The sequence below is a fragment of the Medicago sativa genome, chromosome 1 (assembly GCF_051527215.1).
Source record: "Medicago sativa cultivar Bolivia chromosome 1, Bolivia_mono, whole genome shotgun sequence".
In the NCBI taxonomy this organism is placed as follows: Eukaryota; Viridiplantae; Streptophyta; class Magnoliopsida; order Fabales; family Fabaceae; genus Medicago; species Medicago sativa.
In genome coordinates, this window is record NC_140749.1 from 88751881 (window position 1) to 88766052 (window position 14172).

Here is a 14172-nt window from a genome sequence, read left to right on the forward strand (position 1 = left end):
CATGAGAATGAATTTTTTAGTGAAGTTAACACTATATCATCAAAAATATAGTGAGTAATACCCCATTGTTTGTACAGTGACATCAAAAGTTCAGTCCCCATAGTATCATCAATTCATCATGATTAACAAGATTACACTTAATCTAATTTTATCCAACCTTGTTTTAAGTGTAACACCCCACAAAGTGTAACACTTAAGACTATCACATAATATCATCAACTTTGTTTGCATGTTAAAGATGTCAACGATAAAATAGTACCTGTAAGTCCAAGATGTTGCAAGTATTACTATTTGATCATTAATCAGAAATCAACAATTTAAAAATGAATCAAACATTAAGATCAAAAATAACTTTTCCAAAAAAGTCAGTTTCCTGACTGCACCATAGAAGCTCCCATATAAAAATGGAGAATGTTAACCGGTGCCCCCGGGGCATTGGTTAAGCAGCTAAAACTAGTAAGATTTTATTAAAAAGTAATGTAATAATTAGTTAGTCAAAAGTAATTGTTTATATTTCCAAGACAATTTTTCTACTTTTGAATTCCTTAACCAATGCTCCGGGGGCACTGGTTAACAAGACCCTATAAAAATATATAGATTGTTATATTCAATAATTAATGTGACAATATATCATTGAATGAATGTGTAAAATAATAATACGAGTATATTATATTACACTTTTTTTGTTAAGTAGTTTAGTGACTAGAATTCATCTTTTTTAAGATGAAGATGTGGAGTGTCCGGGTTCAAACCCCAACCTCTACATATAATAATGCATGTCTCTACCAACTGAGTTATGTTCGCGGAGACTTATATTAGTATATTTTTTTTTTCTTTTGAAGTATTATAAGTACTTTTTTATTGAAAATACAAAAACATATATTAATACGTTGATATATGCTCAGGTCATGCGAGTCATATCGAGAACTTGTCAAATTTTGATTGGCTCGAACGCGTCATTTGCTTCTGCTATCAATTAAATATGAAACGTATTACACGTGCAATATATAAGAACTGTACCAAAAAAACATATAGGAATAGAAGAAAAACTAGCAGCCCGGTTTCATTAAAATAATAGAGAAAGATTTGCTTGAACACAAATGCAAATAAAAAAGGTTTGGGCACACTCACACAAGTATAAAAAAATAAATGAAAAAGAATTTAGTTATGTCATTCAATTATTTTTTTTCTTTAATTTTGTTCAATTATGTGTGTGTGTCTAAACACTTTTTTCTTGTATTTGTGACCAAGAAAGAATTTCTCAAAATAATAATTGAACGAAATAATGTTATACAACATGTTTTGTAGAAGACAAAATGAAACATATAGAATTAAACTAAGAGTTATGTTATTTGAACAACTATTTATGTAATAATTTTTGTGACAATTATAAATTTACAAAAAGAAGAAAGGTATTAGCATAAAAATCTAAGTAATAGAGAGATAAGGTAAAAAATATTATGAGTATGAGAAAGAAAGTTGTCATAAAAATTGTCAAAAAATAGTTATACAAATATCATTTCTCTTAGATTAATGCGGCTCTAATCCATATAAAAGAGTGTTAGGTTAGTATAACTTAAAAGAAGTTGCTATCAAACTACAAAGAACCAAAACCAACACTAGCCCGAAATAATCGAACATAATTAGCTAGGAGCAAAGTAAACCACCAAATGAGATTAATCTAACAGTGATGAAAATCGAAAATTAAGTTACTATTTTTTTTTTTTGCTTGTAACCAACTAAATGATATGAGCCTCACCTTATCCACCGACTGCCACAAAGATTGATCTTTGTGCCGATAAAACATTGAATGAAATTAGTCCTTTATTGATGAAAATCGAAAGTTAAGCTATTATTATTTTGTTTGTAACCACTTAAAAGAGAAGAGTCTCACGTTATCCATCAGTTACTGCAAAGATTGATCTATCCATCCCAACATATATAATACAATGTTCCTACTAACTGAGAAATTTGAGACTCAAACACAAATTCCTACATATATAATGTAACGTTCTTATCAACTGAACTAAACTTCCGATGACATCATGTAAAATTTGTGTTCTTGTATAATGATATGTTTTTCAGTTAAATAATGTGGATTGTTTAAGAGTCGCATAATTTTTACAATTCAAACAAAATGGGCTAATTTCATCATGAGTTATTATCGGTGTATTGTAACTAACATCATCCCACTCTTAGCCATAAGATAAGATATTTGTCTTGCGTTTGATTAGTTGATTGAGTTATAACACACTAACGGTCAAATAAAGATTATTTTTTAAATAATTTAATTTAACTAATTGATCAATGATAAAATTTATGTGTACAATTCCCGTGAGCTTAGCTCAACTGGTAGGGATATCGCATATTATATGCAGGGGTTGGGGTTCGAACCCCAGTCACCCCATTTCTCCACAATTAAATTGTGTGAGTTCTAACCACTAGGCTACTTAACAAAAAAAAAAATCATGTGTACAAATTCCCGCGAGCTTAACTCAGTTGGTAGAAATATTACATATTATATATAGGTGCTGGAGTTCAAACCCCGGACACCCCGCTTCTCCAAGTTTAAAATATGTGAGCTCTAGTTACACAAAAAAATTATGTGTACAATGTACCTAAAATAAGCCTAGAATGAATACAAATTTGTCTCATGTGAAACTTACGCGTATCTATGGCACATATTTGCAAAAATTGAAACAAAAAACAATGGCACTGCTAACCATTTTAGAATTTTTTTTGTAAAAAAATAAAAAACCATTTTAAAATTTTGTACCTTCATACAAAGTTATGTTGATTTTAATATGGTACAAAACATTTGTAATAAATTGTATCCACCAAATTTATTTTATCATAAACTATATTATATTAATATCCTCTTATATGAAATATATTTAAAAAGTTAAATTTTAGCCGGCCTAAAATGTCCCTTTCTTCAATACCCCGGTCTCACGTATATAAAAACAAGTTAAACAAATTTATTGTATCTCTTTTCCTTAAAAAGAAAAAATTAATGTATCTCTTTAACAATTTAAACCATATATATTTATCTACTTTGTTTGACATTTTTTTGTCATATCCAAGGCCGAAAGAAGTACTCTATCCGTTTTAAAACGAGTGTCATTTTAACACAAATAATTTGTTTTAAAATGAATATCATTCACACTTTTCAATGTAGTATTAATACCTTTTTTTCCAATAGTACCCTTAAATTATTACTATGCACACAACTTCCAAAGTATCATAATGGAAAATGCACCAATAGGTAACAAGACTATTTTAATAAAAGTGCCATGTCTTTGGACAACATTATTGCATTTCTTAATATATGTGTAAGTGTAACAACATTAAACGATATTCATTTTAAAACGGATGGAGTACATCAATAAAAGCAAACCCATTAGACAGACACCCTCAATTTCCTCTTAACCCCGATTTGTTGGGATAATAAATGATGTTGACAATGATTCAAATCATCAAAATCCATAAAATATAACATCATAAACCCCGAAAATATTGTATCTCTTAACTCAACTGAACACATTTTGTGGTGAAACAATTTTTTTTCCCGATACAAAGGAGGTTTGTTAGGCCAAATTACATACGAGCACGGTGATTAAAATAGACATTGGATATATCATGCCATAAAAGCTTAACATAATTTGTCTATGGATGATCTAAATAGTGAGTATCCGTATGTATTCAAAGGACATTGCCCGCAAACCAGACTAATACCTGGCCGCCTGCCTAAATATATGAGAAACAATAATCTAAAACGATTAATGAGGGGGACAATAAAAAAGCAAGGATGAGTCGAGGGACCCCTTATTAATGAGGTGAAACCAAATTTTGACCGACGTGTATTTTCTTCTTCTCATCTTTTTTCTTTGTGTGAAAAATAATATGTAATGTCTTAGTAAAATCAAAATTATTTATTTATTTTTATGAAAATTTTGTTTATAATTTAGAAAACAAATTATTTATAAGTACTTCATGTAAGTGAAACGTAGCTTCCTGATTATTCGTTGAAAAAAGTTAACATTAAATTATGGATTTTAGAAATCAATAAAATTTTATTTTGATATAAAAAGAAAAATGAGATTAAATTGTATGTATATTTTTTTTTTGAAAGAATGTATATTTTTTTTGAAATAATTAAATGATATGAATTGATGATGTGTTTTTTAAATACACGTATCAAATTAAAAGAAGATTAAATTACAAGATAGTATCACCTTTATATTCTTAAAAAATCTCCATAACACACATTAATACATTATATATAGATTTCATTTCATAAGAAAAAATTAACATTTTGGATGTATACAAATTAAATTAAAAAAAAAAATAATCAAGATTTATGATAAAACTTAGCATGAAACCGTGATAAGCTAATACACCAATTTGTTTGTTCTCGTGGACTCAATAGATTTAGAGCGAGAAAATCCTCTCTCTCTCTCTCTCTCTAAGCTACTTTGACGACGACTATTATAGACTTCACAGTTCGATTCTTGTCCTTCCTCTGTTACTTTCTTTACCAACAAACAAAGGAACTCAACCGAGAAAAACAACCATAATTTCCTTTTGTTTTGTTCCTTTCTCAAACATCGTAAAAATACAACAATAAATCCCACTTTTTTTCCTTTTATATTAAAAAAAGCTGCAATTTTATCCCTTCTCCGTAACAGAATCAATTTCTGAAACCAACCCATTTCAGGAAATCGAAAACCCATTAGCAGAAGAATAAAAAACCATGAAAATTCGAAGTTCTTCTTCTATGGGTTTATTTTTAGGGTTTCTGTTACTATCGTTGACGCCTTCATCAATGGCAAAATTCGTGGTGGAGAAGAACAGCTTGAGGGTCACTTCACCGGATAGTATCAAAGGAACATACGATAGTGCGATTGGTAACTTTGGGATACCTCAATACGGTGGTAGCATGGCTGGGAACGTTGTGTATCCAAAGGATAATCAAAAGGGTTGTAAAGAGTTTGATGAGTCTGGGATTTCCTTTAAATCTAAGCCTGGTGCTCTTCCCACTATTGTTTTGCTCGATCGTGGAAGTATGATTCTGAAACTTGATTTTGGGTTTTATTTTATTGTGATTTTGTTACTGTGTTTATTTATGAGTTTTTTTAAGCTGGATTTAGTTTGTTCTAGTAGATTCTTTTCTTTCCAGTTGATTGTTATAATTGTTTTTGAGCTAAAGTTGCTTGCTTTTGTCTGTTTAGTGTTACTGACTTGTTGTTTGGTTAGTGAAGATTTGTTATGACTTGTTTTTTTCTATGCTAATCTGCTTGTTTAACTATTGTTAAGTGTTGATGATTGTTTAATGTTCAAAGAATTCTGCATGCTAGATTTAGTCTTTAGGTTTTCAAAGTTTTACTTAGGGCCTGTTTGAATTCACTGATTTAAGCTTATGGAAAGCTCTTGGCATATCTATAAGCTGTATTCAACTTATTTCCATAAGCTTTCCAGGTAGCTTATGGAAAAAACTTAACTGTTTCACTTTATTTTTTATTTTGCTATAGAAATAGAGGCACTTATATGATAAGCGTTTATGCTATAAGCGCTTAATTAAGTTGTCCATCCAAAAACAGCGTTGGTGTCCCTTTAGTTTGTTTGAATGGATTGGTTGTTTGAGATGGCTCTTTAGGTTTATGTTAATACTGTTGATAATCAAATACTTATGGAGTTAAATTTGGGTTTTTTAACTAGTTCTGAGAAATTGATCACGGGAGTTGCATGCTATACTTATGTCAATAGTTTTGAAGTTTTAAAATGTTCTCTCTGGTGTATTCATACTGTCTTTTACGTGTTTGTTGCAGGTTGCTTTTTTGCTTTGAAGGTGTGGAATGCCCAGAAGGCTGGAGCTTCTTCTGTTCTTGTTGCGGATGATATTGAAGAAAAATTAATAACCATGGACACACCTGAGGAGGATGGATCATCTGCAAAATATATAGAGAACATAACAATACCATCGGCTCTCATCGAAAAGAATTTTGGTGAAAAATTAAAGAAAGCCATAAGTGGTGGAGATATGGTTAACGTAAATCTTGATTGGAGAGAGGCTGTCCCTCACCCAGATGATCGTGTGGAGTATGAGCTGTGGACCAACAGCAATGATGAGTGTGGAGTTAAATGCGATATGTTGATGGAATTTGTGAAGGATTTTAAGGGTGCGGCACAAATATTAGAGAAAGGTGGTTATGCCCAGTTTACACCCCACTATATTACTTGGTACTGTCCTCAGGCATTCACGTTAAGTAAGCAGTGCAAGTCTCAGTGCATTAACCATGGAAGATACTGTGCCCCAGATCCCGAGCAAGATTTCAGCACCGGTTATGACGGGAAAGATGTGGTTATTGAAAATTTGAGGCAGTTATGTGTTTTCAAGGTTGCAAATGAAACCAAAAAGCCCTGGGTGTGGTGGGACTATGTTACTGATTTTCAAATTAGGTGCCCAATGAAGGAGAAAAAATACAATAAGAAATGTGCAGATGCTGTCATTGAATCACTTGGCAAGTGAATCTTCATTGCTTTTGATGTTTTCCTAGGGTTCTTGAAAACAACTTTTCAGTTATGATTATTCAATATCTGCAGGTCTTGATATTAAAAAGATTGAAAGGTGCATGGGAGATCCAGATGCCGATTCTGAAAATTCTGTTTTGAAAGAAGAGCAAGATGCCCAGGTATGCCTTTATTACTTTAATTTATTTATTTGGCCGTTTAATTGATTGTACAAGATTATTACTGTTATTATATAGATCTTTAACAAACTAGTTTTTGTAGGTTGGGAAGGGATCACGAGGTGACGTTACCATATTGCCTACTCTAGTTGTCAACAGTCGACAATATCGAGGTTTGTCCTATATATGCTTTTCTGATAGATATTGATATGGATTTTCAATTCTTAAAAGTGCTATTCAATTTTGTTTCTGCAGGAAAATTGGAGAAAGGTGCTGTTATGAAAGCTATTTGTTCTGGTTTTGAAGAAACTACTGAACCAGCTGTTTGTTTGAGCAGTGGTAAATTTTACTATCTCTTAGTCATGGGGGAAATATATACTTTTGTTTACTTTTTAGTTTCAAACCTGATTCTTTTTGATTGGTAAACCTTATTTGGCAGAGGTGGAGACAAATGAATGCTTGGAGAACAACGGTGGTTGTTGGAAGGATAAAGCAGCTAACATAACTGCATGCAAGGTATTGTACTTAAGTGAAAATAAGTATCTAATAAGAGAGCAAATTGCATTCCAGTTTTCTATATTCATGTTTATATATGTGAATATTTTCTCAGGATACTTTCCGTGGGCGAGTATGTGAATGCCCCTTGGTAGATGGTGTGCAGTTCAAAGGAGATGGTTATACGACTTGTGAAGGTTAAATACATAATAACCCTTACTTCTCTATTTGCATAAATGTCATAAAAAAATTATCTAACTCTGTACATGTTACTTGTAATTGAAAAAAATGGCAAAGATTGATTTGGGATGATTCATATTTGGCATTGTGAACATTGATCTGTGTTCTTCCAAGGAATAAAAGATATTGTCATGAATCATGCCTCCTCATTTTTATTTTTCAAATTTGTTACACTTCACTTAATGGACAGAGGGGGTTCAGGGATCATTATTTACTTATTGTGATCAGTTCTGTGTATTAGGGAAGAGGGGTTGATGATTTGTTCTTACAAGTTTTTTTTTTTTTAAGGTTAAATTGCTTTTTAGGCTCCTAAAGTTTCATTTTATTTTTGAATAGTTCCTTCTGTTCCATTTCATTTTTAAATCACTATACTTCTATTTTTACAAATAGATCTCTAGTAGTTGATGGCCGTTAAAATATATAACTTCATAATAAGTTGAGGCCTAATTGAAATCTGAGGTGGTGTTTGTAAGAGCTTATTTGGACTTGTATTCTGATATAAGCCCTTTTGCTGCAAGTGTTTGGAAGAGCTTATTTGGACTCGTAAGCTTCCCAAGATAACCTATAGAAACAATATATGCAGAGGATATGTTAACTCTATCCTGATTGACTCTTCGACTGTGAAACAGCCTATGCATAAATACTCATGAACACTTGTTGAACAACTACTGAATTAAATTGTTTACTCGAAAACCGCCCCCTAGTTATACATACTGCAAGAACATTTTTGAACATGTAGGAATCCTGTTGAAAACTTATAAATTATCGAGATCTTGTTATAATTTCAGTAAAAATACAGGAACCTATAGAGTAATTTAACCTTTTTTAATAATGTGTGTTCATAGTTTCATTCAACTAGTTTCTTTTGGGTTTACAGCTAGTGGACCTGGAAGGTGTAAGATAAACAATGGAGGTTGTTGGCATGAAGCCCGGAATGGACATGCATTTTCTGCTTGTTCGGTTAGTTACCAAGTTTCTTGGCACTCCACCAACTGAATCTTAGTATTTGAAATTTTGTTGGTCTATTAATCCATAATTGGAATTGAATCCTGACATAAATTGTCATACCCTCATGAACAGGATAATGGAGGGGTTAGATGCGAGTGTCCTGCAGGGTTTAAAGGTGACGGTGTTAAAAATTGTGCAGGTGAGATATTTAGATGTTTTTTTATTTGTTTACTTACTTATTTCTTTGCTTTTGCTGGAATGAACCTTGAAGTATTATGGTTATCCAGAGCATTAAGTACATACACCCAAAATAGAATCCTGGATCTTGTTTTTAATATTTTTTTTGGAAACAAATTTTGTTTTTAATATTGTTGTCATGTAAGTGGAAATTCTCATTATTTTACAAATACGTGTAAAATATTAGTAGAATCCATGGTTTATTGACTTCTTTTTTTATAGCAAAATTCATTAATGGGAGTACATGGGGTACTTGATCCCATTACAACAAAATAGCGTTAACCACTTTGTAGACATGCCGAAGGGTTAGTACACCAAGAGGAGAAATTGATGCATACGTTGGTTACTTTGGTTTCGGTTCTTGTTACAAACCAAGCCCATAATAATGTTTTGATGCCATCAAATACAACATATACATCTCCAACAGTACCTTTATTGACTTGATTCAACTTGGATTAGTTTTTAGCTTGTGGAAGCTTTTCAATTTGACAAGTTTTTGGCGTACTAAAAAACCCAAGTTCATAATTTATGGAGAAGATATATGAGAGCTTCTAAGTCGAGGTGCAGAAGCTGATTTCAAGTTATGCATGTTGTTTTTAGAAAATTCAAAGTCATTGACAAGTTTATTTCAATTTTTCTTTGAAGACCCAAATGAAAGCAACTTTTCTTTTTTTATTTCCACTCAGTCCGATGTTTGAGATCAAAATCCCGTTTTAAGTTAACACAAACCAGCTGAAGCCTGGTTTGCGAGACATGCTATTATTGTTTTTATAAAATGACTGTTACATTCTCTTTAAATATGTGCTATTATATAAGTAAAAAAGAAGTAATGTTGGGTGGTCTACAATATAAGTAAATAATAACTAATTTACAATATTTAATGCTATCATTCCCAAAATACCCTTCCCATCAGTTCAAATTTCATTCTCATGGGAATGTAATTTGTTTTTTGGTTACGTCAAGAAAATTAAATGACATAAACTACCATTGATGATTCTTAATCAGTGTGTAATTAGTTATTTTTGCTTATATTTGTGTTCGGAGGGAGTATCGTTTTAAGTTAAAATCCTAACGTACATCATTTTCAATGGGAATGTAATTTATTTTTTGATTACATCAAGAAAATTAAATGAGATAAACTACTATTGACCATTCTTAATCAGTGCGTAATTAGTTATTTTTGCTTATATTTGAGTCCGGAGGGATTATCAAGACATAAGAGTAATGGAAATTACTTAGAACACCTTATAATAAAAAGACTTAAAATAGAACAAATGAATATCTGACATTGAATATCTGACATTGAATTCCTTTGTGCTTATTCCTCACAGACATTGATGAATGCAAGGAGAAGAAAGCTTGTCAGTGCCCTGAATGTAGCTGCAAGAATACCTGGGGAAGCTATAACTGCAGTTGCAGTGGGGATCTTCTGTATATCAGGGACCATGATGCATGCATAAGTGAGTTACACACTTGTCATTTTTTTCATACTCAAAACATTTGAATAAGCTTCTTCTTTCATATTTCCTTTTTGGTATTCTGCAGGTAAAACTGCCAGTCGGGAAGGAGGAAAGTCTGCTTGGGCTGCATTTTGGGTCATTGTAGTCGGCTTAGTTCTGGCCGCTTCAGGGGCATACCTTGTCTACAAATACAGAATTAGGGTAAGTTTGGTTGCATTCTCCCAGTTTGGTGACTTTATATGACACTTTTTTTTTTTTTTCTTTTTCTTTCCCCTTTCTATGTTTATACAAGATTTATGGCATTCTATGAAATCCATTAATTTCCATACCAGCTTTTTTGTTTAAAAATCAAATTCAGAAACATGAAAGTGTATTCGACAAATTTTCATTTATTTCATGCTTCTGTGGAGAAGCAAGAGTTTTTCTTAATTTACTTTATAGTATTTGATTGGCTAAAAATTAACTGTATTTTTCTTGTATTTTTGCAGTCATACATGGATTCTGAAATAAGGGCCATCATGGCACAATATATGCCCTTGGACAGCCAATCAGAAGTTGTAAATCATGTCAACGATGAAAGAGCATGAAAGTGAAAACATGTCAGCCTGTTGGCGGAGTTGTGTGGGAAATGAGACCTGGTTGTGGCATACCTTGTACCTTTTTCACTTTTCAGAATTCTGAGCATTGAATTTAATTAATAGACTGTATCATATGAACAATAAAAAGCTGAGAATTAGGTAGATGTCATGTATTATTCGGAATGTAGCAAGTTGTATACTTGAAAGGACTGAATTTAGGACAGACTTTTAAGTTATTTCAGTAGATTTTTTAGGTTTTCTGTTTGTGACATCTTGTTCCACTCATGATTGTAACCTATTTTGCTTTTAGTACAGGAGGTTTATGATAACACTGTTTTCCATTGATTGGCGTGTGTGTTTTTTTTCTTTCTTTATTTTATTTTATTTTATTTTTGGTTGGCGGAGTCTGACAAATTTGTTCGAAAACTATTTTTGGGGTATTTTAGTTGTGGGTGCGGCTACTTGAAAAGAGGATTGAAGTAGTAGTGAGATTAGACAACCAACATGGTGTGATACAAACATATATGTTTGGGTCCTTTAACTAACTATATGGTTGAGGGTTTGATATATGGTCGGTACTTATGGAAAGCCATATGCTGTAAGAGATCAATCATGTAAATGCATCTCAGTCACTTTGATGAATTAGTCTGAACGTGGGGTGTCTTGGTTATCAAAGATATCTTGTGAGGTTTGGATGCATTATGAAATTAGTGACTATTCTTCATCATGTTTTCAGATCCATGTTTAACATCACTGCTTACATAGATCTATTTCAGTATAGACTTGGGGTGTGTTTGATATGCTATAAAATAGATACTTGACGGAACAAAACAACACAACACAGTACAAGATAAAACATCATAGGACAAACATTTAAGGTATTGAACAACTTAATGTTGTATGAAGTTTAGTGGACCAAAACTTGTTTTGGTATTTTAGAGAATTTGTACTTGGAACAAAAAGTTGTGGTGTGATATACTGAGGGACAAAAATTTTAGTTTTTGTCCAGTCTCTTGCCCCCTAATTTGTCTTGCCTCCTAATTTGTCTAGTCCAAAGAACAATTTTAAAATCAAACACAATTCAATTGGAGTTGCCATGTCCTTTATTTTTTAGCAGATCAAACACATCTTAGGTAAGTATGACAAAACTTGAAGAAATTCACTTCAAAGTTAATCTTATATTCACTTATGATTGAATGATAAAAAAATTTCCCGAACTCAATTCTGACCAATGGTTGGAAAGTACAAACTAAAGTTGGAATCTTTGATTGAAGTATACAACAAGGTAAGATTCCAATGACTAGAAGCCAGTAAAACAGTGAAACCAAACTTCAATAGTCAGAAAACCATAAATAAGGAGTCAAGAAATCAACTCAAAATGATGTCTTATGGTTCAGAAATACAGAAATCTTATACATCCTTAGGATTAAATGCAGCTACTAAAATAACAATGAATAGAATAGAAACATGCCAATATGGCATGCAGCTTCAGCTCTTAAACTTTTGCATCCTATTTTATTGTTTGCTATATATCTATGGTAGTTCGGTTGGGATAATGTTGAGGTTTAGTCCAATGTTCATTCCATTGTAAGCAATTGGAGCATACATCCAGTGATCATCAGAGCTCAGAAGCTATTCATTTGAAATCAAAATATGAACAAACACGAATTAGTCTCAATATTTCAAGAATATATAATATGGATATTTTTTTGCACCGAATTAAAATTTGGATTCATAGTAAGGCCCAAGGAGGATCCTCATGTTTTTACCTTAATTTGGACCTGTAAAAACTTCACATATTGCACAGCTTCCTCAAGCATGGTGCTGATATCCACCTATAATTCATGAGTAAGAAAACTATATATTTTTTGCATCTTAACCAATTATCTTAAAGTATCTGAATTGTCATTGAGAAAGCTACCTTGGTTCCATTAGGGACTAGGCTTTGTAGGATCTTCAACCTTTCATTTATTCTTTCTCTTCTTTTCTGCATTTTGCAAAATGAAAATCTCTTGAGATCTAATCCTTTAATAGTTCAAAATCACAGTACTTTGGACAAAAATTCAAGGACTTAAAATTATTAGCAATGGTATTTTGAGGAAATGCAATTGGCAGACATACTTTTGCATAGACACCTTGTGGATCAGAGGCAGAACCTCCATTACATTTTGATTTTCCCTTTAACTTCAAATCTGTTGAATCATTCTGGTTCAAGATTGAAGATGTTCCTGCATTTAGCTTCTTTAAAGCATTGATATCATCATCCTCCGAGCTCAAATTCTGCTCCTGAAGATCATGACTTTCATCCTCGTCAGCGTTGCTTTTGAACTCCGACTTTGGTTTCTTCCTAGATTTCACATTTCTCTTGTTCTTTTGTACCTATGGAATCATTAAATCAAAATTATCAAATCATGATGAGAGCCAGACAAAATTAAACACATTGAATCAATTCTTCTAGAAAACCAAATGCTTGTCACAATATCACCAGGACTATAAAAAAAGCAGGAAGTGACTTACTCCCTCCGGTCTTAAATGTAAACAGATAGAAACATGTATTTGGTCTAAATTTAGACCAACACACGCACCTTTTTGCTTATACATAATACCGGAGGGAGTAATTTACAAAGAAAAACACGATATGTATTGTCCTACCTTCATTGAGCTCCTAGATCTTTTTCCTGATTTTTCCAGGTTGTTCTTGATACCCTCTTTTGCGGATTCCGAAACATCTTGACCAAACTCTTCAGAAGTGTTTTCAGTTATCTGTTGGGTGTCATTACCTTGAACACTATAAGTGCTAACATTGGCATTCATGCAGCTAATGTTGGCTACATGATCGTTCGAACAGATGTTACTACCACTTGTATTATGAAATATATTGCTAGTATCAGAAATGGAGCTACTTTGTAAAAAACTATAAACATCAGTGTTACTATTATCAGCATTTTGAGAAAAATGTGAACTGCTATTCATGCTGACTATTGTGGATTCATGTCCTGGCCATGATGTAGATGGAATTTCTAAATTGAAATTTCCATAATGGTGCTCAGAAACTTGGAAGTTATTAAGTAACTGGCCCATAAAATCAGCTTCCTCAGCTGTGTAAAATCCACTAAGAGAACTCCATTCTTCACAACTTTGCTCACCAGAATCCATTTTCTTTCCTTGGTATGGTTTGTATTCTTTGTCAATTATGTTTCTTGAAGAAGCTTCACTTGTCAATACACTGTATTTATAGCTAACTAAAAATACAAATAACATACCACTACAAATTGACTTCATCCATATAAAAAAATAACAAATCATAATTGCCAATAATTAGCATCTGACTAAGTCCTATATACTATTTTAATAGGCACAAGTCCATGATGGTACAACTTACAAGTTATCCCATTCGTCTCACAGGGGTGGGAATAGACTGCGCCGAGCCAAACAATACTTAAATAGGCCAGACTTGGTTTAAAAAAATTAAAGTCCAAACCTGCTCTATTATCCGTCAAAAGTGTTATTTAAAGTCTGACTTGA

At 32.3% G+C, this 14172-nt stretch overlaps 2 protein-coding genes across 2 annotated transcripts; one reads left to right on the forward strand and one right to left on the reverse strand.

The window, feature by feature from the left end:
* The first annotated feature begins 4524 nt into the window (after positions 1-4524).
* LOC146958826 (vacuolar-sorting receptor 1-like) lies at positions 4525-10976 on the forward strand. Its single transcript, XM_085740339.1, has 12 exons — positions 4525-5063; positions 5829-6521; positions 6604-6692; positions 6793-6862; positions 6945-7028; positions 7129-7205; positions 7300-7381; positions 8302-8384; positions 8505-8571; positions 9941-10069; positions 10155-10270; positions 10558-10976. Exons 1-12 carry the CDS (start codon positions 4754-4756, stop codon positions 10654-10656), a joined length of 1899 nt encoding a protein of 632 aa, XP_085596465.1. The 5' UTR covers positions 4525-4753; the 3' UTR covers positions 10657-10976.
* A 1001-nt stretch (positions 10977-11977) lies between these two features.
* LOC146958827 (uncharacterized) lies at positions 11978-13822 on the reverse strand. The gene is made up of 5 exons (XM_085740340.1): positions 13300-13822; positions 12769-13026; positions 12569-12634; positions 12417-12482; positions 11978-12279 (listed from the first exon to the last, which is right to left on the reverse strand). The coding sequence occupies exons 1-5, from the start codon at positions 13801-13803 to the stop codon at positions 12181-12183; spliced, it is 993 nt and encodes a 330-aa protein (XP_085596466.1). The 5' UTR covers positions 13804-13822; the 3' UTR covers positions 11978-12180.
* Positions 13823-14172: the final 350 nt, after the last annotated feature.